Raw genomic sequence first — 27,990 nt, 5'->3', positions numbered from 1 at the left:
AATGCATTCATAAACTGGGTAACTTTGGGAGTCAACATTGTAGCTGGAAAAGGGTGGACAATTGCTGAGTGTTATGGGTTGAACTTGGGGGAGCGTGTCCCCCCCAAAAGACAAAAGTCTTGATCCCAGTATTGACACTGTGGCCTCCTTTGGAAATAGGGTCTGGGAAGATGAGATTGAGGTGAAAACCTCCTGTAAAGGCAGGTGTATTAGCTAGAGTTCTCTAGAGAAACAGAACCAACAGGAAATATTCATAAATATAAAATTTATAAAAGTGTCCCATGCAACTGTGGGAATGTAGAGTCCAAAATCTGTAGGGCAGGCTGTGAAGCTGGCAACTCCAATGGAGGGTCTGGATGAACTCCACAGGAGAGGCTTGCTGGCCAAAGCAGGACGAGAGCCTGTCTCTTCTGAATCCTCCCTAAAAGGCTTCCAGTGATTAGATTAAGCATCATTCATTGCCAAGACACTCCCCTTGGCTGATCACAAATGGAATCAGCTGTGGATGCAGCCAACGTGATCATGATTTAAGTCCATGAAATGTCCTCATCGCAACAGACAGACAATACATTCCAATCATCTTGAGCTGCCCAGTCTGGGGTCCTGAAGCCAGGACACTGCAGCAGTGAGTGAGGGCACAAAGGAGCAGGCGGGCATTGGAGGTTGGGGACCACGTCTACCCCTCCCCACCCCTTCTCTGGCTACCCCGCTGCCTTCACAGCTCGACACGTGGGAGGAGGCTCTCCTGGCACCCACAGAATGGAAAGGAGCCACAGCACGGCTGCAGCCATGGGTTCCACGTGTTGCCAGAACCTGAGAGTTGCTGGGGAACGGGGGACAGAGTGTCCCGGTGGTCTCGGATGGCTTCCTGGATTTGCCCGACCACCATGTGGAATGAGGGCTCTGAGCTGGGGTGCAGGGGCCTGGCCTCCGAAGGGTCGTTGGACAGCTCAAAGAGCAAGGGTGGGTCATGGAGAGTCACGGCTCGGTGGCACGGGCACAGTCCATCCCTGGTGTGGCAGCCCACCTTCCCCTCTGGAAAGAAGGTGGGCGTTGCGAAGTGAACCTTCCAGAGCCGGCCACCTGGGAGAGGGAGCCAAGCAGCCTCTGAGCACCAGGCTGCTTGGCTGGACCTTGCGGACATATCCCCCCAAAATGCAGGTATCATGCAGCTTGGGGTGCCGCAAGGTGTTGAGGCCAGGTGAGCTTTATGCTGCTGCAGAGGTGGATGGCTGGGATTGCCTCCGAATCTGGGCAGACAGCCCCATGATGGGTTGGATCATGTACCCCAATAAAAAGACATGGCCTTCATCTTAATCTGCATTGCTATGTGTGTGAATGTGTAGGATTGGGTCCCTTGAAGTGGCGTTATCAGTTAAGGTGGGGACTCGTTAGTGAATGGACATTTCTAAACTCCTATTCTAGGGGTAGCCCAAATGAATCAGGATGGGTCTGAATCTGTAGGACTTGGGTTTTTATGAGCAGAAGAAATTAGGACCCAGTGCACGCTGTTTTGAATCTGCCGTGGCTCCCAGAAAAGTCGAGTGCTTTAATCCTCATTCAATATTGCTGGGTGGGAGCTTTTTGATTGTTTCCATGGAGATGTGACCCACCCAATTGTGGGTGGTAACTTTTGAGGAGGTGGTTTCCATGGAGATGTGTCTCCACCCATTCAAGGTGGGGTTGCTTCCTGGAGCCCTTTAAGAGGGAACCCTTTTGGAAAAAGCTTCAGAGCCACGAGAGCCACCAGAACTGACAGAGCCAACAGATGGACAGAGTCCTGGGGATGCCATTGAAGAGAAAGCTAGCAGACATCGCCATGTGCCTTTCCAGCTGAGAGAGAAACCCTGAATGTCATTGGTCTTCCTGAACCAAGGTTTCTTTCCCTGGATGCCTGAGACTGGACATTTTTATAGCCTCTTTTTAAAAGCTGTTCTTTCTGGAATATTGCATTCCAGCAGTTTGCAAACTAGAACACAGTGGATCTTGGAAAAGGCCAAAGGACGAAAGCATGAGACAAAGGATTGCTGATACCTTGCTTTTGGACTGTTAGCATCCAAAGCAGTAAGCCAATAAATCTTGTTTAAGCTATCATGTGCTACTTGTCATAGCAGCCGGACAAACACACACGTGCTCTGGTTTACCTCCTAGTCAAGTCCAGCCTAACTATCTCCTGCAGCCTGGAACCCCTGTGACCCCTTCTGGGTCTCTCTCTTCAGCCTGTCCAGCTGCATCTGACTGCCTCCAGCATGGAACTCTCTGAGTACCTGCTCAAGGCTGCACTGTGACCTTTATGCTAATCCACATAATAAGTACCCTCGATCCTCTTTATTTACAGAACCCGTATTTGTAACTTCAAGCCCTTCACAAAATTCATTGGTAACACCAAAATCAACACTTGCGCCCTTTCGTTCGTGGTCACTCGTGGTCATCTGTGACTCTCCCAACACGCATGTCATGTCAGCAGCTGGGGTCAAATGAGGTGATGCTCTGCCTTCTCAATTTGACCCTCAAGCTGTAAACAAGTGACTACTTTTGATTGAGGAACCCAATCTCTTATTGCTTTGAAATTAGCTCATTTCTGAGCAAGGAAGCTGCCCATCCAATAGCTACAATCATGTTTCCAGGCCCACACGTGTTTCCCTTCAGCACCTACTGCTTGCTTCTTTGTCTCCCAAGAATTTGGGCAGCATCTGTAATGGCTTTATCTACTCTGCTTTGTTCTCAGGTGTTTTTCTTGGTTCGGTCTCTTCCAATTCCTAGTCTGAGACAAAAGCCTGTGTATGCTATCTGCTCCAGCAGGGCAGTGTCAGGGCCCAGTCTGTGCTCTGTTCTGACCGACATTCTCATGAGGTAAGCAATGCATGCCTGTTGACTCAATTCCAGGTAAATGCAACCTCTCAGTTATCTAGGACCCACTTCCCACAACCTCACTTATCCAATACGTGGCAGGAATCAGCAGGAATCACAAGAGTTTTGACTGCTGCAAATGGAGGTGGTGAACCTCCCCAGCCTTTCTCAGAACCTACTAACTGGGGGAAACATGATACCTCAGTTATTTGCAATGTGTCTCCCAATCAACCCTAGTTATACAGAATATTAAAGGAGATATGAACAAACTTTTGACTGCTCAGAATGGAGGTGGTGTAGCAGCCACAGGCAAATCCCCTGAGTTCTCAAGACCTATTCCCTAGGGTAAATGTACCCTCTTGGTTTTCTAGAACCCAGCATTTCAACACGCAACTTGGGTACTTCTTATGCACACTAACATTTGAGAAATTCTAGCATGGAAAGAATGGAAAATATACAAGGAAGAGGAAAGCACACCCAAAGAAAATTGGACAAGGAACATGCACAGGCAATTCAAGACAGGAGAGCACAAATGGCTGATAAAGTGGTAGGAGCCATCCACAATGCAGTCTAATGAGATGCCCTTTTTCCCTTTCCCTGAGGAAATTGGGAAAAAATATAAAGGCATGGCAATATCTTGAGGTAACAAGGGTATGGAGAGGCTTTCAGCTACAATGCTGGTAGAAGTATAAATTGAGACTAATTCTAGAAGGAAACTCAGCCTTATGCAATTAATACCTTGAAAACATACCTAAAAGATTGGTAGTTCCTAAATATGTTAAACATAGAATTTACTCTATGACAGATTCCTGTAGTTTTGGGTGTTTCTATCAGACAGTAGACAAACAACCAGGTTTGGTGGGATTATTAAATATCCCCTGTAGAAAATGCCATTCTGGCCTCATTTTGGGATGCTTACAAATGCATCAAGACTGGGAGAAAACAGCAGCCCTATATCCTGATATTTTGGGACTATTCTGATTTGAAGTAGTCTCTCCTTGTTGTTTCCCTTAAGTCACCAGAATGATCAGAGTGAACATTCTAGAATCTAAATGGACTCTTTTAGTTAAGCCCACCAGTGGCATAAAGGCTTTCATGGGTTCACCGTGATTGGGACCAGCCAATGGCAAACCAATATGGCACCTGTAGGAATCCCAGCATCTGACTGATTTCAGTACCCTCAGTGGTCCTGTGGAATTGCCACCAGACAGCATCCCCCAAGCCACCCCAAAGCACCCCATCTTCTCTTAGTTGAGGCTGAAGGCTTCCCTGCTTCCCAGCTGCTCATGGACATGAGAGGGGGTGGGGATGGGAAAGAGGGGATACTTACTTTCTCGCTGGTACCATCGAGCCGCGTGCATCCGTGAGCCACAGTAGTGGAAAAGGAACTCGTGCCCTGAGTGGGGGACATGGCCCCTCAAGAGGGGCATCAGGTCCTGCCCGTCAATCACCCTGGGAGAGAGAGTATTGGAAGGTTCTGGTGACATGATCTGGGCCAACTGCAAGGCTGAGTAGTCTCAGGATGTCCACCAGGACTGAAGGCTTTCCTGTCTCCACTTGGAAATCCTTAATTCATGTTTGAACCAGGGGCTTTCTTCTATAATGTCACTTTGGTCATACTCAAAATCCCCTTCTCCCAGGCTCTTTAACTTGTTTGTTTTGCCTCTCTATCCCTGAGCTGAGACCGAGAGATTTAATCCCTATGTTTGCATAAATCTTAATTCTTTGGATTGGTGTATTTATGTTTGGTTCTTTACTCTTTCATATGCATTTTGATATCTGTTTTAAGGATGTAGAATTCTAATCTATATCCATCTATATAGATATAGATTAGAATGGACATAGATTAGAATTATATATAGATTGTGTATATTATATATACATATATATAGATTATATATCATATGTACGGATGTAGATCAGAACGTTGAACTTACAGGTGAATTTATAAGGAAATGTCATCTTTACAATATTGAGTCTTCCTGTAGATGAGTATGGCAATCTCATTTTTATGATAAAATAAGCTTTAAAAACTCTCCTTAAAAGTTCTTTTGTTTCATAACTTCCTTCCCAGCACCTGAGAGTTTGTGTGACTATTATAAATGGCATCTTCAGAATTGCATGTTTGACCATTTGGCCTTGCATACAAATGTTAATTATCTTTGTCTATTGATCTTGTATTCAGTAATCTTGATGGTTCTGATATTCTGTCTATACATCGACTTGGATTCTGATGTAGTCATGTGATTTCTGAGTGACACTCTGTTTTTTCTGATTTCCTTCCAGTCCTTACAACTTTTCTTCTTCTTAATGTGTTGTTTTAGCTAGGGCTTTTAGTATAATATTCTACAGTGTAGAGAAAGGGTATCATTTTCTCATTCTTGTCTGACAGAGAATTTTGTTAAAGGTCTACCAGTATTTTAAATTACACTCTCCCAATACATTGGATAAAGAGGATTTTTTAAAATGTCCTAATGATTTTTTTTTTCCCTCCTATCTGTGCAAAAGTGAAAGAACAACTCTCAGAAATTAGGAGGTCAATAGCCAACTTATCACACATGTACCTGTCCTGGGGCAGCTGGCCACCTCCCAGCTGGACCAGTGTGGGGTAGATGTCCATCAGGCTCGTGGGCTCGTCAATCACTCGGCCGGCCGGCAGCTCCCCAGGCCACCGGAATATCCCTGGGACGCGGATCCCACCTTCCCAGCCTCCCATGCCTTTGCCTCCTTGAGTGAAAACAGGCAACAGCAAAAACAACTTAAGTCACTTTTTAAATAAATTCCCGGGCAATATTTAAGTTGGAAGAAATCTTAATGATCATGTAATGCGTCCCTGCAAAAAAAATCAAGTTTTGATGACAGAATGGTGTGGATTATAGCAGTAGTATTGGAGGTTCAAAGTCTCACAGATTTTAAGGAAGTCTTATTTGGTAAAAAACAAATCAGGAAATCACAATTAATTATAGTAAAGCTGATTTAAAAATTCTGCACTCTACATATAAGATCTCCATGCTAAGATCCTTTATTTCAGGGTTTTCCACCTCAGGAATACTGACACTTGGGTCGAGGTGGTAGCTGTTCTGGATACTGTAGGATGATGAGCACCATCCCTGGGTTCCAGGTGTGAGATGCCAGTAGCACCTCCTTCTGAGCTGTGACCCCAAAAATGTTTTCAAACATTTCCAAGTGCCCCGTGGAGGGAAAATCACCTTCAGTTGTAGACTACTGCCAAAGATAGATGATGATGAAGATGATGACGATGATAGATAGATGGATAGGTGGATAGATAGATGGGTAGATGATAGATAGATAGATAGATAGATAGATAGATAGATAGATAGATAGACAGATAGATAGATGGATAGATAGATAGATAGATGGATAGTTGGATGGATGGATAGATGGATAGATAGATTGATGGACAGATGGATAGATAGATAGGTGGATACATAGATGGATAGATGATAGATAGATAGATAGATAGATAGATAGATAGATAGATAGATAGATGGATAGTTGGATGGATGGATAGATGGATAGATAGATTGATGGACAGATGGATAGATAGATAGGTGGATACATAGATGGATAGATGATAGATAGATAGATAGATAGATAGATAGATAGATAGATAGATAGATAGATGGATGGATAGTTGGATGGATGGATAGATGGATAAATGGATGGATGGATGGATGGATGGATGGATGGATGGATGGATGGATGGATGAATAGATAGTTACATGGATAGATAGAGAGTTGGATGAACAGGATAATATGGTAGTTTGAAGCTTTTAGGTACCCCAGAAGATCATGTTCTTTTACTCCATTCCTATGGGCACAGAGCTATTGTGGGTAGGACATTTTCATTTGGTGATTACAATTGAGATATGATCCACCTCACTCAAGGTGGTTCTAAATCCTCTTACTGGAGTCCTTTATGAGGGGATAAAAAACACAGAGAAGCTAAGAGATGGATTAGGAGAAACTCAAAGAGAAACACCCAGAGAAGTTTAGAGAAAAAGCCAAAAATGGAGAATGCACATGGTGACCATTGTGGAGCCTTCTCTCCTGGGTTTCATTGCTTCAGTTTCTGGCTTTGTTACTGGACAAAGGCAGTGGATTTTCTGCCCAATGCACCCAATAACCAATTCCTGAGATACCAGCACTTCAAAGAGTTTATTGCTAGGATTACGATTTAAGGGATGACTGGGACTGCTGAATCATTATATAAATATTACTTTTTACTTTCTGGTATTTGGAGTAGACAGAGGGAAATACCTAAAATCTCTAAACTGTAATCCAGCTGCCTTGATCTCTGATAATGATTGGGGAGCCCTTATCTTCTGCCCCTGTGATTATAAAAACCTCGTGACTAACTTTCATTTGTACTGATTTATCCAGTTTTTCAACTTTAGAGTCCTGTGATCACTAAAGATAGCCTCTAATGTTTATTAATGAAGTGTCTTGGGCCAGCCCAGAACTAATCCACTCCAAGTTCAAAGCTACCTTGATTAAGGAAGCTGGATCTAACCAAAATGGGCCCGTGTGACATGTGCAATAGCTTAGACTTTAACCTACAAGTCACCTAGACCTCATTATAATACTAGAAATCATGCCCATCATCATATAAAGTCCGCCATTTTCTTCATATGTTCTGTGACTAAGCATGCAATCCATCTGCACGCGCTCAATAATTAGATGGCCTCTAATTACATCATGTGAGGCCACTGTGCTCATTATCCTAAAACCTGCCCATCTTTTAATGCTATAAAACTATAAGAATGACTGCAGTTGAGAGACAAAATTTTGGGCTGATAGGCCAACTGATATCCTGCTTCATGCCTAGCAATAAACTCTTTCTTTGAAGCCCTGTTGTCTCAGGAATTGGTTATTGAGTGCATTGGGCAGAAAATCCACCGCCTTTGTCCAGTAACAAAGCCAGAAACGGAAGCAATGAAACCCAGGAGAGAAGGCTCCACAATGGTTACCATGTGCACTGCCATCTGACAGAGGAGCCCAAGCTTAGCTCCTCGAAGCTTAGGAAAATGCGACATCCCTCCTGTCTATGAGCATGGAAACCTATCCTAAAAGGAAATGGCTTTGCTCTGGGGGAAATTATGAGAACATGAGGGCATTGGTCTCACGTTCCAGGTAAAAAGCTTTAATGATTGTCCATGGCCAATTTTAAGATTCTGTCCAGGATCACTTCCAACTCCATGATGGTTTTCTTTCGTGAAAGATCATTTGCTCAAACCTAGATGTCTACTAATCTTCTGAGGTCATATTATGTATTTAAACTAAAAAATATAATTCCTGTGGCAAATATCCCCAAAATATTTTTCATTAAAGCACTATGGAATTTCCCACCTTTGTAGATTCCATTCCAGCCTCCAAGTGGGGTGTCCCCTATATGAACCTCCAAGAAGGCGCCATGATCCGAGGTGAAATACACAAGTGTGTCCTTGGTCAAGCCTTCCTTGTCCAGGGTATTGAGAACTTGGCCTGTAGAAGGAAATAAAAAGTAAACTGAAGAGAAGGGACAGGAGAGTCCATTGTGGCACTGTATCGTCTGATAGTATTCTTTCATGTCTTCATTTATATGTCCATAAACTGTTGAATGTTGCATTTGACGAACTGGACCGGACATGATGTTAGCTCTCCTGCTGACCTCCTTAAGAAGCTGTTGAGTGTCAATCTAACAATGTAGCGTGTTGAGTTGTCCGAGCATCAGCGAAGTTGTGTGCTGAGTTGGAGTCAGTTGGGAGAACTCACCCACAATCCAATCCATCTCCTCCACATTATCTCCATATAAGCCATGCTGGCTTCTCCCAAGAAAGTTGTCTGTTGTTGGAAGAGGTGTGTGGACTTGCAGAAGTGAAAGGAAGAAGAGGAAAGGTCTGTGCTTATTTCTGGAAAAAAGAATTGTCAGGTAAGATCATTAAGCATTTTAGTAAAAAAATGGTTTGAGTAAGTTGGAAACTATTTTCTCTAAACTATCTTCAGCTAATATATATATTCTTAAATAGGTCAGTTTGTTTCCTGGAAGATTCTCAAGATCAATGATAAGAGTTAAAATCTAATTATGGAACCCTCTTCTTTTTGGGTCAGCATGCCTTGATCCTTGTAGCTGGATTTTTTAAGAGGACTCAAACAGATAGCATTTGCAAGAAAACAGACCAAGTTTAATACATGGAGAGTTTAATACACGGAGAGATATAAACTATATATACATGGAGAGGTATAAACTATATACTCTCTAGGTTGTAAATAGCTTGATACTCTTAAAACCCATTTCTTGAGCTCTCTCTCCTCATGTTCCATAATTGCTTCTTCACATAAATTGCCGAAATCAAGCAACTTATGAAAAATGGCTTCAGAACTCACCACAAATTGTGGGAACTGAGAATTCCTTTCCATGAGAATGTCTAGGGCTAGAGTAGGTATATGCTTGTGGAAATACACCAGTTTGGGAAACAAAAAATTATCTGTGAGAAGGGAATGCCTCTTATTGAATTATTGCTGAACATTTCTTCCTGTGATGTAGGCAGGTGGACATTGAATAAAATTCGATGTGTGTGCAGATTATTGCTACAGAAAAATTACTACAGCTTAAACATATTTACTTGAACTTCAGATCCAACATGTTTGTCAATCTAATTCAACTTCAGATCCAAGAATGCAATTCAATGGTAAACGTTCAAACCAAATTATGAGCAAAAATGATACAGAATTACCATGCATATTAAAGAATCTACAACGATTTTAACACTAGAAAAACACCTCGGGAGTAGGGAAAGATATTTATATATCATTTCTTAATTATGAATAAAATATCTTTTGAAGTATTCTCGTGAACCTGATAAATGTGTGGCCTCTGGAGTGGGGAATGTGTAGATAGAGGTTAGGTAAGAAGGGAGATATTTCAAACTGGGCTTGCTTCTAATTGTATAGACAATTCTTCTTTAAGAAATAAATACCCAATTGTATGGGCAAAAAATTTCTAAGAACACTTTTGAGTATCTTCTTGGTAGGCGTTCTATATCATTTAAAAACGAAATTATCTACCTAGCAATATGATGTATACTTGAACATAATACTTATTTTTTAAAGTAATTTTACAAATACAAGATGGATTTTTGTCAAATGAGAAAAAAAGAGCTCATGTTTTCAAATCTAGACCTATACATGCGATTATATTTTCTGTTATTCTTAAGAAACCTATGTTCTAATTAGTTGGTAAAAACAGATCCAAATGGCATTTTTCTAGACCTGATGATACTGGATAATCCAGATGTCTATGTTTTCATCAATTAATTTCCAAAATGCCTCAAGGACCATTGTGTTTGGTATCATGCAAAGAGGTACAATTGGAAAGAAAATGTTTCATTGAGAAGAAAGGAGTGAGATATTACAACTGTCGAATGTTAAGCACTAAATGGCATCCATCTTTTCCACCTAATCCTAAAATTATTGAGAAATAACATAAGTAAGGTAGATGGAGGTGAAATCCCACTTTTATACCGATAAAAGCTAGATTGAAGGATATAGTGTAGTTTGAAAGCCAAATGAACTTGTACGTGAAACTCAACGTTAGACAAATTTATGCACTGATGTACAGAAAGTGCTGGACCACTTATGTCTTCTCTGACAAGGGCATAACCTTGGTTGTTAAACTTATAGTAAATAAAATGTACTATCTATGAGCATTCTTGATTCTCAAGGGGAACTGCTTGTTGAGAGAAGCAGGCCCAGATTATTCTCAATTTTACTAATCAAAGAAGTTACTTTGGTAGAGAGATGAAGGATTCCATTCACTGAACTTCATTCTAATGGAGAGATGCATGAGGAGTTGAGGGGAAAGCATTTTCCCAACATCCTCATGCTCCTGGGACCTCCCTTCCTCATGGGATGTCTTAAGAAGGTATGTGGGAAACACCTTCAGGTGTTTATAAACAAAGTCCATCACCATCGTGGCAAAAAAAAAAAAATGTATCAACTCTCTGAAATTATAGTGTCTCTTAAATCAATGGCATCTTAATGACTGGAAGACACGGATGATGAGTTGTGCTTGAGTCATAAAAGGAAAAATGAAGACGAATATATTCTCCAGGCTTTCTCCTCTGCATTCCCACTGAATGACCAGAATCTGTGGCATTGGTTGCTACCTGTCAACAAACGAGAGTGCCTCTCTCTCTCATTCCCACTGAATGACCAGAATCCATGGCATTGGTTGGTACCTGTCAATAAACGAGAGTGCCTCTCTCAGGATGACAGACGTCGTTCTCTCTAACACCATCGACTGCTCACACACTTGGTGATTTCTCATCAGAATGCAGTCCCAGTGCCTCACGCATCCGTAGATGGAGTACCAGGAGATGAAAAAGAGGAGCAGGAAAATGGCCAAGCAGGTGATGGTCTTCCACGGGATGCGGAGGCAGTGAGTGAGCTTTCCAAGAGCGAGGAGGAAGATCAGAAAACTTAAGGTCTGCGTGTAGAGCCAATACTCAGCTCTCTCGGCTTGGCACATCTCACTGTGTTGGCTTCCGCAGTCCAGTAGCAGTGACAGAGGCATGCCGTAAAAATAGTCAAATCCGTGGTTGAGAGGGTGGTGGCAATGGTCATCGCGGGTTTCACAGCTCACACCCAGGTGCCACTTCCCTGGGTCCAGAAGGAACAGTAAGAGAAGACAAAACATTGCATGGTGTTTATGAAATAGTGACATCAAGGAAATCCTTTGCTACATGAGAAACCCTCTCAGGGTCCTTTAACTCAATCACATCTACGAAGTCCCTTTTGTTTAATGAGTTTCCAACAAGGTTCTCTGATTATTTGCAGAAATCCTATCACGGCAATCCACAGATCTCTACCCACTAGCTGCTTCTCAATGGGGATACGTTTCTACTTAATAAACACATAACACATCTTATTCTACCCACTTTGACTCTTTATGTGAAACACGTGCATCTTGGCCAAGAGATTCACGCCGATTCTCACCATAAACACGGAACTGATATAGTGTCTGTCGGATTTATATTGTAAGACCAGTCTGGACTTGGAGTACTGGCTATTTTTCCAATGGCATTGGAATTACTTGGGTCTTTTTCTTTTGCGTAAGCCATTTCACATGCATTATTTGACGTGCACTTACTAATACCCCTCGGAGATGGATGGCAGCTATTGCCTATCCTTACAGAGAAGACACTGAGGGTCTGAAGGGTCACCTGTCCGGAAATGCCCTGAGCTCAGAGGCTTTTTGTAGAATTAAAAGATGGCCTTTTCCTTTCCCTTAAAGATCTAAGATAAATTTGGCAGCTCTAGTGGAGTCCATTTGAAACTCCCCAAGTACTATTTTTACTGTTGGGTACATCCTGATGTCCTCTTCATACCCCTTAAATAAGCACACATAAATTCCCCCTGCCTCCTGTTATCATCTCTTTCAGATTTTAACTTTATTGAGAAAAAAAGTGGGGGAAAAAAGTACAAAGTGTCATAGAGGATCGTTGTTCAGCAGCATCTTCTAGGGATTATGGATGTCTACAGATAGCATTCCTCAAACTGGAATGGTCCACAAAATCACTTGATTACTGGACCCCACGTCAGAGCTCTTGTTCAGAGAATCTGGGGTGACCGCGAGAATTTGCTCCTCTAACAATTGTCCCAGTGATGCTAGACTTTACCGGACTGGAACCACACCTTGAGAACCACTGTTCTTGGGAAATTTATTGCTTTGCATTTATATTTACTATGTATTCAGATAAGGAGTTACATTTAGCATGTAGGAGATCCATATATTGGAAATGATTTATATATGATAGGAAAGATAACCACAAGATTATGGTGTTATCATCTCTCGAACATCAACCCATTTCGTACCTAACTTTGCAATCTCACATGAACATACATTCCCTCGTAGACTATATATTCTTTAATCACGACCACCTTCATTTCCCTAAACTCCTTTCTACCTGATTCACCATCCTGCTGATTCCTCATTGATAAGGGTCACTTTATATTTTCACGAGAGTGACGTTCTCAACTTTGAAATTCATAATGGGATGCCTTTCTACTTTCATACCACATACTCATTGCTTCTAACTGGTATCACTTCTACAAGGCACTCACTTTATCAGGAAACTCTCTCTGCCTCCCAGGTATCGTGTTCCCCCATCTCCTTCTATCCTTCAGCTACTCAAAAACACAGTGACTTCCTAACTTAAATCAGAAACTTGTTGGCTTGGAATACAAGGTTCCTTTTCATCACAACCTCTCTTCTTCCAACACCATATCTTACTGTCCCCAGAAAAAAAAGCTGCTTTCTCTGAGCTCTCTTGGATGTGTACAGCTTCTCATTTACTCATGATGTCTCCTCTATTTTCAGCATTCCACCTCATCTATTTCAATGCCTTGTCCATTACTCCTTAGGGGTCTTAGATGCAATCTCCCAAGAAAACTTCACTGCTGGCCCAATTTCTTGCTCTATGTTGGCCTCGGGATTTTCACACATCTGTGTCATTTCCTTTGAACCTGAAGCTTCTTTGTTATTCTTTATAATTCCAATTTAGTCCTAGAAATGTATTAGGTGACCTGGTGATACCAAACAAATAGTTTCAAACTCTATAAATCAAAAGGATAGACTATTAGATCAGCATATATAAACCTTGGGCACTTTTTTTTTTTTTACTACATACTAGCTTTTTATTGTCTCTGTGCTGAAATTCTATATTTTCATTAGTTTTTACACAGGTTATAAATGGATAATTCCATTTCAAATGCCCAGAACATCAGGCCAGTCAGTGACTTTATTCAAATACGAGTATAGATGCCACTGTGTTTTGTCCTGTGGATTTATATCCGAAGTTTAAACTGTCACAATTGTAAGTACCGATATAGAAACACATCGTATCACAATTCAGGAGTAATCCAGCAGATTAGAGATCCATTGGTGTTGGTTTCTCTTTAGTCAGAATGGATACACCCATTCTTTACATAAGCCCCAGTTTCTAAACACTCTTCTATCATACCACTTGCCCTCATTGTACTTAAACAGTGATTTGGTAATAACTTCCTTAGGTATTATGTATTTGGAATGCAAGGGCAAATGGCAGCAGTAACCATTTGGCTTGTTTGTTGGGGTACCTACCCACCAGCCCCGTGGCATAGCCTTGCCGCTGCAGTATCTTGGCAAAGGTGGTTTCATTGGGAGGGAGTCCCCCAGAGGCAGCCGTCCAACGTAAAACTCGAGCTTCACTTTCTGAGGCCATCCCTGAAATTGGGGACAAAAGGAAACAATGAGAAGTGGAAGCACCAAACTCTGGCTCATCTTCCTTTAAATGTCCAGCCTGTGGCATAAAACACATAAGAGTAATAATAATAATTATTATTGTAGGACCTTGTTCAACACTCCACACCAGCATGTTTATTTTTTCCTCAATGATAGGGTTTGTAGCCAGAAGATCCCAGAGGAAAATTGAGGGGTGTACATTGTCACTGCCCACTCAGAGATCAATTTCCCTTTCTCTGGCAATGATGCCTGTTTTCTTTGGGAACCTCCTGGCTCCCTCTCCTGGCCCGTGTGGTTTGGATAGAACTAAGCCATGGACAGTTCATGGGGAACTTGAGGTCATAGAGAGACGTGGCATGCACCTAACTTTATTCTAAGAGACTTGATTCTGAAGATAAAGCCATAAAGTAGATAAGCTCACATTCTCCCATGACAGGTAAAGAACCCTCTATTGGTTGGTGAACATCGAACACCACGGTGGAAGGGCTGACCCTAGGAACAAAACCAACCCAAGGCAGACCAGAGCAGAGAGGTCGGGTCATCTTTGAATCCCCATATAGCCAACCATGCCCAAAGCTAGAACTATGTCCAAGCATTTTAGTTACACAGACCAAGCACTATCTGTTCCCAATCCCCCATTTATTTTTTTATTTGCTTAAGATAATTGTAGACATGATAACGTGCCATCCCCAAAGAGGACAACATCTGTATCTCAAGAACTTGTGATTATACTACTTTATGTGGCAAAAGGGACTTTGTAGACGAGTTTAAATTAAAGGAACCTGAGATGGGAGATTTTGCTGAGTCAACTGGGTGAGATCAATGGATTCATAAGCAACCTAATAAGAGGGAGGTAGGAGGTCACGGTCAGAGAAGGAGACATGACAAAATGGAAGCAGAAATGGAGAGATATTTGAACATGTTATGCTGGTAGCTTTGCAGACAGAGGAGGTGGCTGGAGCCAATGAATGCAGGAGGCCTCCAGAAGCTGGAAAAGGCAAGAAAACAGATTCTCCTCTGAAACCTCCAGAAGAGAATGCAGCCTCGCTATTACCTTGAAGTTGGACATGTGACTTTCTTCCCAAACTGTAAGAAAATAAAATTGTGGTATTTCAAACCACTAAGTGTATGGTATTTGTTTTAGCAGCAATAGAAAACTAATACAGATACTTTGTCTTGAGTTTTCTGTTGCTTATAGCTGGAAGAGTCCTAATACAGAGGGCAAAATAAGAAGGTATCAGGTTGGACAAAACCCACCACACGATGAAGTGAAGACGCAGGTCACATTTAGTCATCTTGTACCCTCCTATATGTCAGTGAGAAGAGCCATCCATGAGATTGGAAACTGACTACTGTGGGTTGTGCAATGAGCAGACCATGGACTCTATCCATTCCTTGGAGGAAAAGTGGAGTGAATGTCACCTGTCTGAATGCAGTTAGCGTCTAACTCAGCTGCTGCACTGTGCTAGCCATGAAATCCTTTCACCCTCTTGGTCTTGTTTCCTTTCTTCTTCCGTTCTCCACAATCTCCACTGGAGATTGCACCACCTCCACTACTCCCAGTTGGTCCAGGAGGCTCTTACCTTTTGCTCCCATAGGGGTCTCCAACTCTCTGGCACGAACTCCTAAAACCTGCTCAGAGAAAACCCAATTTTTCTGCCTAAAACTGGGACCCCGCTCACACGAACATACCACCCCGAAATCCAAGGCCCCTATCTGGAGTTGCTTCTTTTAAAACGACTCATGTAGATGGTAAAGGTCTGAGTAAAGGAGGATACATGGTTACATTTACTGGTAAGGAGTATGGAGACAGGTCCTATTATAAGATTAAGTATTTATGAACCTGATCGGATGGGGTATCTGCCAGTCAAGAAGGCTGCCCTGCTCGGGGTGCAGACGGAAGCGGCAGCTAGATGCTGGGTCAGACGGACGCCTTCCCTTGCAAGCCGATCAATATTTGGGGTCCTGAAATGGAGAGATGGCAAAGAGTGAGAAACACAGTTGGGACTAGTAGGCAATGACCCATATGGCTTAGGACGGGGGATGGGTGGTGTGGAGAAAGCACATGATTGTGGTGTGTATTGGGCTGGGGTGTGCGTTGAGAGAAAAGACTTCCACCCCACGCCCCTTGACCATCTCAGTCCCAAATCATGAGATAGAAGAGGAAAGTAAGGGGTGTCTTTATACCAATTATTCCCTACTGATCTAGTATTTTTCACTGGCAACATGAGTACTCTTGGTCTAACTTGAAAAAGTTCAGAACACTCTTGAATAAATTATAAACTATGACTGCTTCTTGAATTGATACATTCATTCAAAGAAACTCCTCTGAAGACTTTAGATGCATTCTAATTAGTATATTTGGCTCTAGTTAGCAATGACTTCTTAAAAAAAAACCTATCAAGAAACTTCCTCCTATGGAATGACATCAGTTTGGGTTTTTCACCCAATGCCAAGGTCATGTCAATGATAAGGTTGTGTGCTGATAAAGGTGAAGGTTATGGACATGTCCATTCACTGCTGAAGTTCTTCCCCTTGAACACATGTATTGGAAGTGCAGTAAGTGACCTCAGCATCTGTTGAAAGGTTAATTACTTCTTGATCATTACACACCCTTAAACACAAGAACAACTCACAAAAGTTGAAATTCACATTGGCTTTGGTAAAATAAGCGAACCAGGGAACCAGTGTTTCCTCAGATTCAAAATGAAGTCTTTTCTCTCAACGCACACCCCAGCCCAATACACACCACAATCTTTAAAGCAAATTGCACACACACAAGTTGGGAACCAAACCTCTCTTAACAAAATACAGGGTTTTTGAGGTAATGCCAAGTCAGTTCCATTATTGTCACTATAACTAAGATTGTTTAAACTCCATGGGTCTCTTTCTTGACCCTGTGATATTCACCAGAATTTTCTCTTCAGCCAAGGAGGGAGAAAGGTAAATTTCAGTTGAATTTATGTTGTGGTTTTGTGTTTCCTGTAGAGAGCTCAGGTTATTGGAATTAAAGGGAAAAAGTCAACACTTGAATTGCATATGGTCTCTGCACCAGGTTTATGGAAAATTTAGTAAGCAGACCTACTATTTTAAGGAACTTAACATTTGACTTTACAAAACAGGCTCTTACCGTAATGTATTATTTCCATAACAGCTGACATCTCCGATTCCTAAGTCATCTGCCATTATCAGTACAAAATTTGGTTTAGCGGGATTTGCCAAGCTTGTCTGGAAACTCAAGCATAAAAGTAGCACTATCAGCCAATAGTTCCTAAAAAAAAAGACACAGTATAAAACAGAACATGCTATCTTCCAAGGGAATTCATTTAAAATATAAGCTTATTTTTCAGTGGCTCTGAATACCTAGATTGCAATATTTAATTTCAATGATTCTCCATGCAGTCACTAATTAATACTCCAATTCATAGAGGGATAAAATTGCTTTCATTTTAAGTGTTACCTACAAGTTTGCTACTTTGTTTTCCATTGCGATCCTTGGGTTCCTTGGATGTAGCCCTGTGAGGGAGCAGCTCTGAAGATGGCCACAAAGATTCTTGTCTGAATGTCATTCACCCTTCCGAAGCATCCCTTGTTTTACTTTGGTAAAACTGATGAAATGCAATATACCAGAAACGGGTTGACTTTCACAAAGGGGATTTATTAACTTATAGGGTAACAGTTCTGAGGCTGTGAGGCTTGTGTCCAAATCAAGGCATCAACAGCACAGTACCTTCTCCCCAAAGTCCAGCCACCAGCAAGCTTGGGCTCCTCTGTCACCTGGCAATGCTCATTGTAACATCTGCTGGTCTCTCCTGCTTCTCCTGGGATTTATTGCTTCCAGCTTCTGGCTTCAGTGGCTTCCTCACTGTTTCTGTGTGTCCTCTTTCATCTTCTCTGGTTCTTTTTTTTTTTTTTTTCTTTCTGAGCTTCCATGAGGATTTTTTCTGTGTCTTCTCTCTGTCTTTTATCCTCTTATATAGACTTCAATAAAAGGATTAAACCCACCTTGAATGGAAGGGGTCACATCTCAACTTAAGATCCCGCTCACCAAAAAGTCCTACCTCCAATGAGTCCGCACACATAAGAATGGGTTAGCTTTAAGAATGTGATCTTTTCTGGGGTCCATAAAGCCTCGAAACCATCACATCCTTCCAGGATGCAAAAGGTTGATCTGTGTCACCAATAGGATGTTCCAGAAATGGTGGTATGTTGGTCATAAAAGACCTTTTACTGTCTTGGATGGCTCACCCCAGGGGAAGCCAGTCGCCATGCTGGAGGGCAGGCAAGCAGCAGTCAGTGGGGAGAGCCACAGAAGCCCCCTGCCTAAAATTAGCATTAGCTTGCCAGGAGAGTGAGGGCATCACTGTGGAAGCAACTCCTCCAGCCCCCATCAAGCCTTCAGCCACATGGAGACACTGAGCCAGACCACCCACCCAAGCTGCTTCCAAATTCCTGACCCACAGAAAATGTGTGCAGATTTAAGTCAGGACTTCTGGCAAAATGGCGGCAGAGGAGAGGCTGAGTTCAGCGTAGCTCCATATAATGAGAGATGTGATAGAAAAATGACCAGGACAGTGGTTCCAGGGAGCAAGTGATTACAGAGGATCTTCTATCCTACATAAGGAGGACCTCAGAGAAGTAATGGAGAGAGTGGGATGGGAGAACCAGGTGAATGTACTCACTCATCACTTTATCTACCCCTACAGCTGGTTTGGGAAGATTTTTCTCTATGGCTCTGTAGCTGGGAAGGCCATAGTGAACTCGGAAGGGAATAGGGGTGCTTTCCCTGTGCAGAGTCCACTTACTGAAGGTCTAGTGTCTCCTCTCTGCTGCTGTGACAAGCTGCTGTAGGCGCCTGTTTTATGGCAAAGACTAGATGTCCCTTCCCCAAGGAGGCAAGGGGGAGGTAGAGTGGTACCAGTCTGACATCCAACCAGTGAAAGAGACTTGTTTGTGTCCTGACCCCTCCCCTTCTCCCACGGAGTCCCAGAGAATGCAGGTATGTGCAGATGGAGAAATGAGGCCAAGGAAGCCAGCTGAGCTGAGCACCATGACAGGCTGTTAGACATTGCACCTGCGTTCACACACAGGTAGGCCTACAGGGATGAGCAGACTCAAGAGCACCCTTTGCTGGAGAGAAGTGGAGCGTGCAGTCTGACAAATCGCCTACCCGCCTAGCTCTCCAGTAAAGCCCTAAGTAGAACTGCAATCTCCCCTTGAGATTAGGGACTTGATTTCAAGGGAAAAGGCTGACAAATCAAATCCAAAAGGGGATCTTCAAAGCTAATACAAGTAGATTCAAAATCGTACATGAGGGAAGAAAATAAATCTGCAAAATAATCTTATTAAGGCATTGAAATGCCATGTCTTCAACAAAAGATCATTAAACATGTGAAGATCCTAGCAGATATGGCTCAGCTAAATGACCAAATTAAATTACCCAAGAGGGCACAGAATTTGGAACAACTAATTGACATTGTGAGCTACATCATCGTTCAGAATGACACGAAAGATATCAAGAAGATACTGGGGGAGCATAAAGAAGAATTTGAGAGAGTAAATAGAAATATATCATATATCACAGAGATGAAAGATACTGTAGACCAAATTAAAAGCAGTAGAGACTTTATAGCAGTAGACTTCAAAGGCAGAAAAAAGAATATGTGAATTAGAAGGCAAGACAATTGATCTTGAATGTTCAAATGGCAAGAAAAATTTGAAAAATGCAACTTGATCTCAGAGAAATGACAGACACTGCAAAGTATACAAATATAAGTAGTATTGGTGATCAAAAGGTGAAGAGAAGAGTAAAGGGACAGGAAGGCTAGTTGAAGACATATAAAGGAAATCTTCCTGACCCTTATAAAAGAGATAAACATCCATACCAAATAGGGCCAATGAATCCCAAATAGAATAAATCCACATAGGCTGACTCAAAGACATATACTTATCAGAATGTCAAATCTTGAAGAGAAGCAAAAAATCATGAAAGCAGCAAGAGAAAAAGAGATTCATTAAATACAAGGGAAGGCTTGTAAGACTGAACTCAGACTATTCAACAGGCACTATGGAGATGAGAAGGCAGTGGTATGATATATTTAAGATTCTGAATGAAATTCTGAAGTTCAAGAATTCTTTATCCTGCCAAGTTGTCCTGTAAGATTGAGGGAGAGATTAAAATCTTCACTGGTAAAAAAATGTTGTGAGAATTTGCCAGCAAGGAACTTGCCTTATAAGAAATATTAAAGGGGACTCTGTGGATTGAAAAAAGATGGAGAAGGAGGTCTGGAGGGAGGCACAGAACTGAAGAGTATTAGCAAAGATAAGTTATAGGATAAAAAGTGAGAGAGGGAAAAGAATTTATAGATCTGACAAATGAAAACTATAGTCAGCTATGGTAATATTAGATAAAAATAGATTCCTGAAATCATAAACTTGAAAATGTTCGGTAACATAGGTCATTACTATAGCAAAGTTGATATTTGTAACAACTTTCTACTTAATATTTTGGGAATGCATACACTTTTTTCTCTCTCTCTCTCTCTCTCTTTTTTTTTTTTTTTTTTGCATGGGCAGGCACAGAGATTCAAATCCAGGTCTCTGGCAGGGCAGGCAAGAACTCTACCTGCTGGCCTGCCCTGCATGCAGTTTTGATAGCTAATCAAATGGTATTTAAGATAGCATTTAATAATTAGAATTTAAGTCAGATGTCGGTAGATTTTGCTTTATTTTAAGTTTGTTTATGAAACGTTTTGTACAAATGATTATTTTTATACTTCACAATGATTATTTAGATTTAGGTAATCACCTTTTGATTACCAATAATACTTATATTTGTATGCTTTGTGTCTATCATTTCTCTGAGATCCAGGTGCTTTTTTCAAATTTTTCTTGCCATTTGTACATTTGAACATCCAAGTTCAATGGTATTTGAACCATCCCAAATGGTATTTAACATACCCATATTTATTTAAATATGGCTGTGTATAAGCTAACTATGATACTCATTTTTTGATGATGCTAAGTGTATTTTTTTCTTAAATAAAAATATTTAAATGAAAAAGGGAAACAAAAAAAGTCACTAAGTCAACTTGGTTTCATTTCATATTAGGATTCTCCATGCTGACAGGCAAGTTTTCCTGTTACAGGGACATCGCATTGAGGATCAAGCATGGGAAACGCTGAGCACATAAGGGCTGTCACATATACCCCCTTAAAAAGAAAAGAAAATGTGTGCCATTGTAATTGTTTATTTTTAAGCCACTACATTTTGGAATCATTTGTTCCACAATCAGACCTTGGCCTCATGGACACATGCAATTTATATAAATATATGCCCTCCTACTTGTATCACCAACACTGATGCAGCACACGCTACATGAAAGAAACAGTTCTAGGGCTCAGGTACCCTATTTCCCATAATTCAACTCCTTGCAATAACTACCATGCCATTTAAATAAGAGAATACAAACTGGAGGTTTCCCACTAAACAGGTGAATGAATCCTGTGCTTTCAACACTGTGTTGATTTCCCAGCTGCTGAAACAAATAGCACACAAGGGTATGGCTTAAAACAAGAATGTATTGGTTCATGGTTTCAGAAGCTAGGAGGTTTGCTTTCTCCTGGGATCAGGATGTTGGGAGTCCCTTGGCCTTTCCATCACATGGCCATGTACATGGTGGCATCTTCTCCTTTCTCTTCAGGGTTCTGTTGACTTCCAACTTCAGGCTTCTCTCTCCACATCCAATTTCCTTTGCGTATAAGGACTTCGGCCATATTGGATTAAGGCACATCCCAGTTCAGTTTCACATCTGAACGAATAACATCTCCCAAGGTCCAATCTACAGATGGGTTCCCACCCACAAGAATAAGGGATGGATGTAAACATGCCGTTTCTGAGAGGTATGATCCAATTCCCAAGAAACTCCTAATAAAGGAGGAGCAGACAATAGGACATGTGAGATTTGGGTCATTTTTTGGAATATGGACATTGTTTTAGTCTCCTGGCTGCCCAAATAAATATAATACAGTTGGTTGGGTCAAACCAAAGGAATTTGTTGGCTCATGGTTTTGAGGGGAGGAGGTGTCCAAAACAGGGCATCACCAAGGCGATGCTTTCTCCCAGAAGATTATGACATTCTGGAGATGGTTGGTGGAGATCATTGGCCCTTGGCTTTTCAGTCACACAGCAGGGTACGTGGCGGCTTTTCCTAGTTTTTCCTTTCTCTTACAGGGTCATTGATTTCCGTTTCTGGATGCTCTCTGTCACTTTCTCTCTGTGTGTCCGAGTTTCATTTTCCTTATAAAGGAGTCCACTCATAGCATTAAGATGCATCCTGGTGGGCTGGTCCTCAACTTAACCGAAGTAGCCTCACCAAAAGGTCCTACTTACAATGAGTTCAAACCCTTCGCAATGGAGTATTTTAAGAACTTGCTTTTTTGGAGTACATGGGCATTAGAATTGGAGTTGTGATAGGAAGCTACACCCAAAGAGTAATGAAGTAGTTTTCTCTGACAAAAAATTCAGTCTGAAGGCAAGGTATTATGGTCTAGCTAGGGTCCTTGTTGAACCTCTGACCATGAAGTGGTCAAAGCTTCTAGTTCCACATCTGACTCCAAGCAGGAGAAGAGACACCTTTGGACGCTTCGAATGGCAGAGACGTTTGAGCTTGGAGGCACAAACATGGTGGGAAAGCAACGCGGGATTGGGTGAAAGTGTGCATAAAGGAAAGCGGGACAACCTCCACCCCATCTCTCCACTTTTTCTCAGCTCCATTCTAGTAACAACAGCCAAGTGTGTGCTGCTGAGTATCTGAAAGGAGGTTGGAGAACTACTTGCTAGAGAAACTGAAATGGCCCAGTTGTTCATTTTGGGAGTTATGCCCCAATTCAATAGCAAATCTTCACCCAATCACCCCATATAAGGCCTAGCAAAATTTCCAGATTTTTTTATTTTTCTACGTTAAGTATTAACATATATGTGTAGCTCCAGATGTTTGAGGAAACCTTCAACATGAAAGAGAAACCAAACGAACCAAGACAACAAAGGAAATTGTGATGATAAAACATTACAAGAAAACAATGAACAACAAAAACATACCACTCTACTCCCTTCAAGTAGCTGAGGTCCTACTTCATCCATAAAAGAAGGGCATGCTACAAGAAAAGATCAATTAAAGAATATTGAATGGCCTTCTGAAACTGGAACTATGATGATGAAATTCAATAGAGTAGTTGGAAGACAACACTGAATACCAAAGGTAAATAAGAGAGAATAGATGAGACTTAAGTGATCAATTCAGGGGGTCCAATGTCTCATAAATAAGAACTCCTGAAAAAAAGTCAGAAAAAAATAAGCAAAGGTTATTAACAAAGAAATAATACAAAATGGTAACCCAGCTCTAAATAGGGGAAATGAGTCTCTGGATTGAAAGGGAAGTAATGAGAATCTACTAGAAAAGGAAAAGAGACATGCTCCAGGTGAGAGCACAATTCTATCTCAAAGCACCAAAGATATATGGAATATGACAAAGGGCATCAATTTGTGATTGGGGGAGGGGGGTGTGTCATATGACAGGATTGGGATTTAGAGACATACTGGATGTTCCAAGACAAAACATCAATCAAGTATGAGGCGAAAGTCAGTATATCTTTCACTGTAGAGTCTCCAAAACATTTTCAGATTCTTTCTTGGGGGTATGTTCTAGTATACATTAGAGAAGAAGCCAAAAGGCCACACGCTCCAGGAAATGAGCAGCATGGAGGAATATTTGAGAACCATTTTCGTGGGGTGCCTAAAGATTAGAAGAGTCCCAGGAAAATGGTGGAATTGCTTGTGTTTTTGCCAAATTAGATGGACCATTGGACACAAATCAATAATTAAACATATGTATTTGAGAACTATTCAGGGAATAAAAACACAGGGCAATTATCTATAGGAAAAGGAAAATGGAGCAGAAAAAGGAAAGTAACCACTGTCCACTCATTCATTGGTTCTTGATGTGAACACAATGTGTGTCCTAACAGTGCAAACACATACTATATATTTATCCAAATAAAAGACTTAGCTTGAATTGAGGAATTGTGGAGGGGATGCCATCAGCTATAGAGGAAGTCAAGAAATAAGATTTGTGTTACTGAGATAAGATGTTCTGTTAATAAGGTGCAGATATGGTGAAAGGAACAGCTGATGAGGCAGAGGTTCTCTCTCTTTCCCTATAAGCCTTTCAGATGCTGTTTCATTTTTAAATTCCAAATGTATATTGCTTTTGCAAACTATTTAAAAGTAAAGGCAAAGATGACAAAAGTCTGCAGGAGAGAGAAAAATGAATATAAAAGGAAGAAAGAGGCTGAATAGGAGAAATGAAAGTGAAGAGTATGGAAGGAAGGGCAAAAAAAAATGCAATGTGCAAACCATAAAGAAACAATGAGAGCAGCAAGTAAATGACAAAAAAATGGAGGGAACTGCTGAATTGCAGATTAGATAGCAGAATACAAGAATAAACCTCACGAATTGGGAAAAAGTTATTTCAGGTAAGTGATTCATTCTTGCCCAAAATTTCTGCCTGGTTTGCAGAGCACAAGAGCAGTTTCAATCTAAACTTTAGAGTATTTCACAAAATGGTGTGGGTTTTTTGGGAGGAAAGTGTGAATCATGCATAGACTATTTTCATAAACTCAATCAGGTCATTATTTTATGCTACTCATCACCTAATCAATTCAGCTATAATATTCAATTACAGTACAATCACAAGAAAATAATCTCAAAACTTACATGCATGACTATGTCAGATCTTATGATGGCCAAAGTCATGAGTCAACTTGTAAAAACTTCAGAGGGAGCATGGCCCCGCTAGCTCCCTGATTTTGTACTTCCTGCCTCCAGAACTCTGAGACAATATTCTGTCTCCTGTTTTAAGCCACCCAGTTTGTGGTGATTTGATTCAGAAGCCCTAGGAAATGAATGCAAGAAGGCGAAAATACTGAGACCTGAAAGAGAAGGGAGAGACCATCTGGTGCTGCCATGTTCCTTGCCATGTGCCAGAGGAGCCAAGGATCACCAGCAGCCAGTCTTCAGGGAGAAAGCATCGCCTTGATGATGCCCTGATTTGGATATTTTCCTGGCCTCAAAACTGTGAGCAAACAAATTCTTGTTAATTAAAGCCAACCCATCTCATGGCACCTGCTTTGAGCAGCCTGGGAAACTAAAACATGGATCCAGGATTAGGAAACTACAAGTTTAAAGAAATTATTGGGATAATTAGGGAAATTTGAATATGTTAGTTATGCTATGTCATTATATAATGTTCTGAATGAGAACATCTCATTGTGACTATGTAGGAGAATGTCTTCTCCTTGTTTTTAGGACAGGTATGCTAAAGCATTTAGGAGTGAAGTATTACAATATTTGTACCCAATTCTCAAATGGTTTAGGGTGAAAAGAGAAGAGTAAATGTAGGATCCACGGGTGGAAGTCTCCCTAGCATTGTGGGATGTGGCTCCCAGGGATGAGCCTGGCCCTGGCACCACATGATAAACAATGCCATCCTGACCAAAATGGGGAAAAACGTAACAAAACAAGGTTATCAGTGGCTGAGAGAAATCAAATAGAGTTGAGAGACTATTCTGGAGGCTACTCTTATGCAAGCTTCAGCTACATATTGCTAATTGTCGTGGTTTGCTAAATCCAACACCATTCCTGCTAATCCTAAAGAACACGTCTGAGATCCTACAAAAGTTTCACACACTAAGTTTATTTTCCAGAAATCTAAAACCTTCAGATGGTTCCTGGGCTAGGGTAAGTCCCGAAACCCAGAGGGGCCAGCCTCTTCAGATCATTAGCCAGTTCCATCTCCCTATTCAATGTTACTGACAGCCCATTCCAACACGAAAACGTTAAAATGGGAATAGCCCAAATACCCCTAAAGACTGGGAGAAAGATCAAAGGAGAAGATGGAGTTGTAAAAGAAGACAGAACTTAACAAATGAGTACGACTGCTGAATCACTATATTGATATTTCTCGTAGTCTCCAGTGTGTTGGGAGCAGCCAGAAGTCAAAACCTAAAATTGTGGAACTATAACCCAGACCAAACTCTGAAATTTGTTCTGTGGCCACTTGTTACAATGTACTTTGAAATTTATTGCTTTTTGCATATATATATTCTATTTCATAATAAAACCATTTTTAAAAAAGAATTAATGTGGGAAATGCTCTGGAAGTTTGTAACTTTTCACAATAAAAAGTAGGGAAGGAAAAGAAATCCAAACATGTGTGTGTGAGGTCAGAGCATGCTGTGACCTTGCACCCCATGGTCTTCTCTTCTGAATGTGGCCTGGACGCAGGGACTCACCTGTAATGAACAGAGTGTGGCAAGAAGCAGTGGGATGTCACTCTCTGGATGGTCCCTTCTTTGCTGCTGAAACAATCTTTTTGGCTCTTCTCATGTGCTTCCTGGGAAGGAATTATGGTTGGCTTCCAACCAACAGCCAGCCTCATGCAGAAGGGAGGTTCTCAGTCCAACAGCCAGGGAAAAACTGAGCTCCATCCACCACCACAGAGTTAGCTTGGAAGCAGAACATGCCTGAGTTGACCCTGAGATGCCTGCAGCTCTGAACATGTCTGGTGCAGCTTTTGGAGGGACCTGAAACCCCGAGGAATCTGCTAAGCCATGCCCAGATTTCTGATCCACAGAAACTCCAAGATAAGCGTGTGTCATTTTAAGGCATTCCATTTTGGGGTGGTTTGTTACACAGCAAGAACTAGCTAATAACCATTCAAGTGAAGCGGAACGATCTCATCCGAGCATTGGAGCAGCTGGGCAGAGAAGTGGGCATTTCTAATTTTGGTAGATATTGGCAAATCGTCCTCTGTAGATTCCATAAAAGAACTGTTTCCCACACACTTGCTGTCACCAACACAACACAGGATCAAATTCAAGGCTGCCATTTCCACGTACAGGCTCACAAATGAGAAGGGATGTTTAGAGAGCTCAGCTGGGTGTCATGTGGCAGTTCCTTGCTGGAAATACCAGTTTTATGAAAATAGAGAAATAACTGTGGCAAATCGCCTCTCTTACCTGTTGTGCTGCAGATGGTTCATGTTTTCTTGTCTTCTTGACGGTGGTCCCAGACGGTGAAAATCAATATCCTGTAATGCAGAAAAATGCTGTCCTCAGTCTTTGTGTTACATTGTGTGAAGATTTAGAGTTGGTGAAAAAACAGCATCTTCCTCACCCCTCCTGGAATTGCTAAAGTGGGCAGAGGAATTGGGTTCAATTTGGCTGCTTTATTCCTCTACATTATTCTGTGGAATTCTGGTGACTTTTCTAAAGGTTTCCAGCGTCTTCCTACTCTAATCGCCGATTGCTACTCGGCTGCTTCTCTTGTGGTCAGACCAAATGGCAGCACAGTTAACTCTTCTTCTCTGAGTGATGTAGGGGAGGTCTCTCCACTGGGTTGAATACCTTCCCCCAAATTCTGTCCCCTTTGAGCTTCAGAATGTGGTCTTCCTTGGAAACATGGTGTTTGCAGATGAGATTAGCAAAGATGAGGCCACATTGGAGCGTGGCGGGTTCTATTCCAATGGGACTCATGGCTTTCAAAGAAGAGGGACATTTGGGCACAGAGGCGTACACAAGAGAGAAGCAGACCATGCGAAAAGGAAGACCAGGGAGATGCTGATCCAAGCCAAGGGATGTGTGGGGCCACCAGAGGCTGGAAGAGACAAGGAAGGCACTCCCCTAAAGCCTTGAGATGGACGACAAGGCTCAACACGCCTTGGGTTCAGACTTTTGGTCTCCAGAGTTGTGGCAGAATAGATGTCTATCGTCCAAGCCCCCCCAGGTTGTGATTATCT

At 41.7% G+C, this 27,990-nt stretch overlaps 1 protein-coding gene across 1 annotated transcript; it reads right to left on the bottom strand.

Annotated features, from left to right (window-relative positions):
- On the bottom strand, positions 1-27,279 carry LOC143670194 (arylsulfatase H-like). Its single transcript, XM_077144835.1, has 10 exons — positions 27,212-27,279; positions 17,265-17,405; positions 15,978-16,099; positions 13,994-14,116; positions 11,091-11,511; positions 8,626-8,762; positions 8,221-8,355; positions 5,415-5,577; positions 4,181-4,302; positions 1-1,083 (listed from the first exon to the last, which is right to left on the bottom strand). Exons 1-10 carry the CDS (start codon positions 27,232-27,234, stop codon positions 716-718), a joined length of 1,755 nt encoding a protein of 584 aa, XP_077000950.1. The 5' UTR covers positions 27,235-27,279; the 3' UTR covers positions 1-715.
- Positions 27,280-27,990: the final 711 nt, after the last annotated feature.

This window comes from Tamandua tetradactyla, chromosome X (assembly GCF_023851605.1).
Source record: "Tamandua tetradactyla isolate mTamTet1 chromosome X, mTamTet1.pri, whole genome shotgun sequence".
NCBI lineage: Eukaryota > Metazoa > Chordata > Mammalia > Pilosa > Myrmecophagidae > Tamandua > Tamandua tetradactyla.
The sequence above is the reverse complement of the archived record's forward strand: the minus strand, read 5'-3'. Positions and strand labels throughout refer to the sequence as shown.

Bases quoted from the DNA above. Each gene is read 5' to 3' on its own strand.
- LOC143670194 (XM_077144835.1), bottom strand. From the start codon at position 27,234: ATGAACCATCTGCAGCACAACAG. The intron at 17,406-27,211 runs GTAAGAGAGGCG...CTTTTTTTTTAG, and splicing joins AACCATCTGCAGCACAACAG to GAACTATTGGCTGATAGTGC. The intron at 14,117-15,977 runs GTTCATAAATAC...CCCCAATTTCAG, and splicing joins CAGATACCCCATCCGATCAG to GGATGGCCTCAGAAAGTGAA.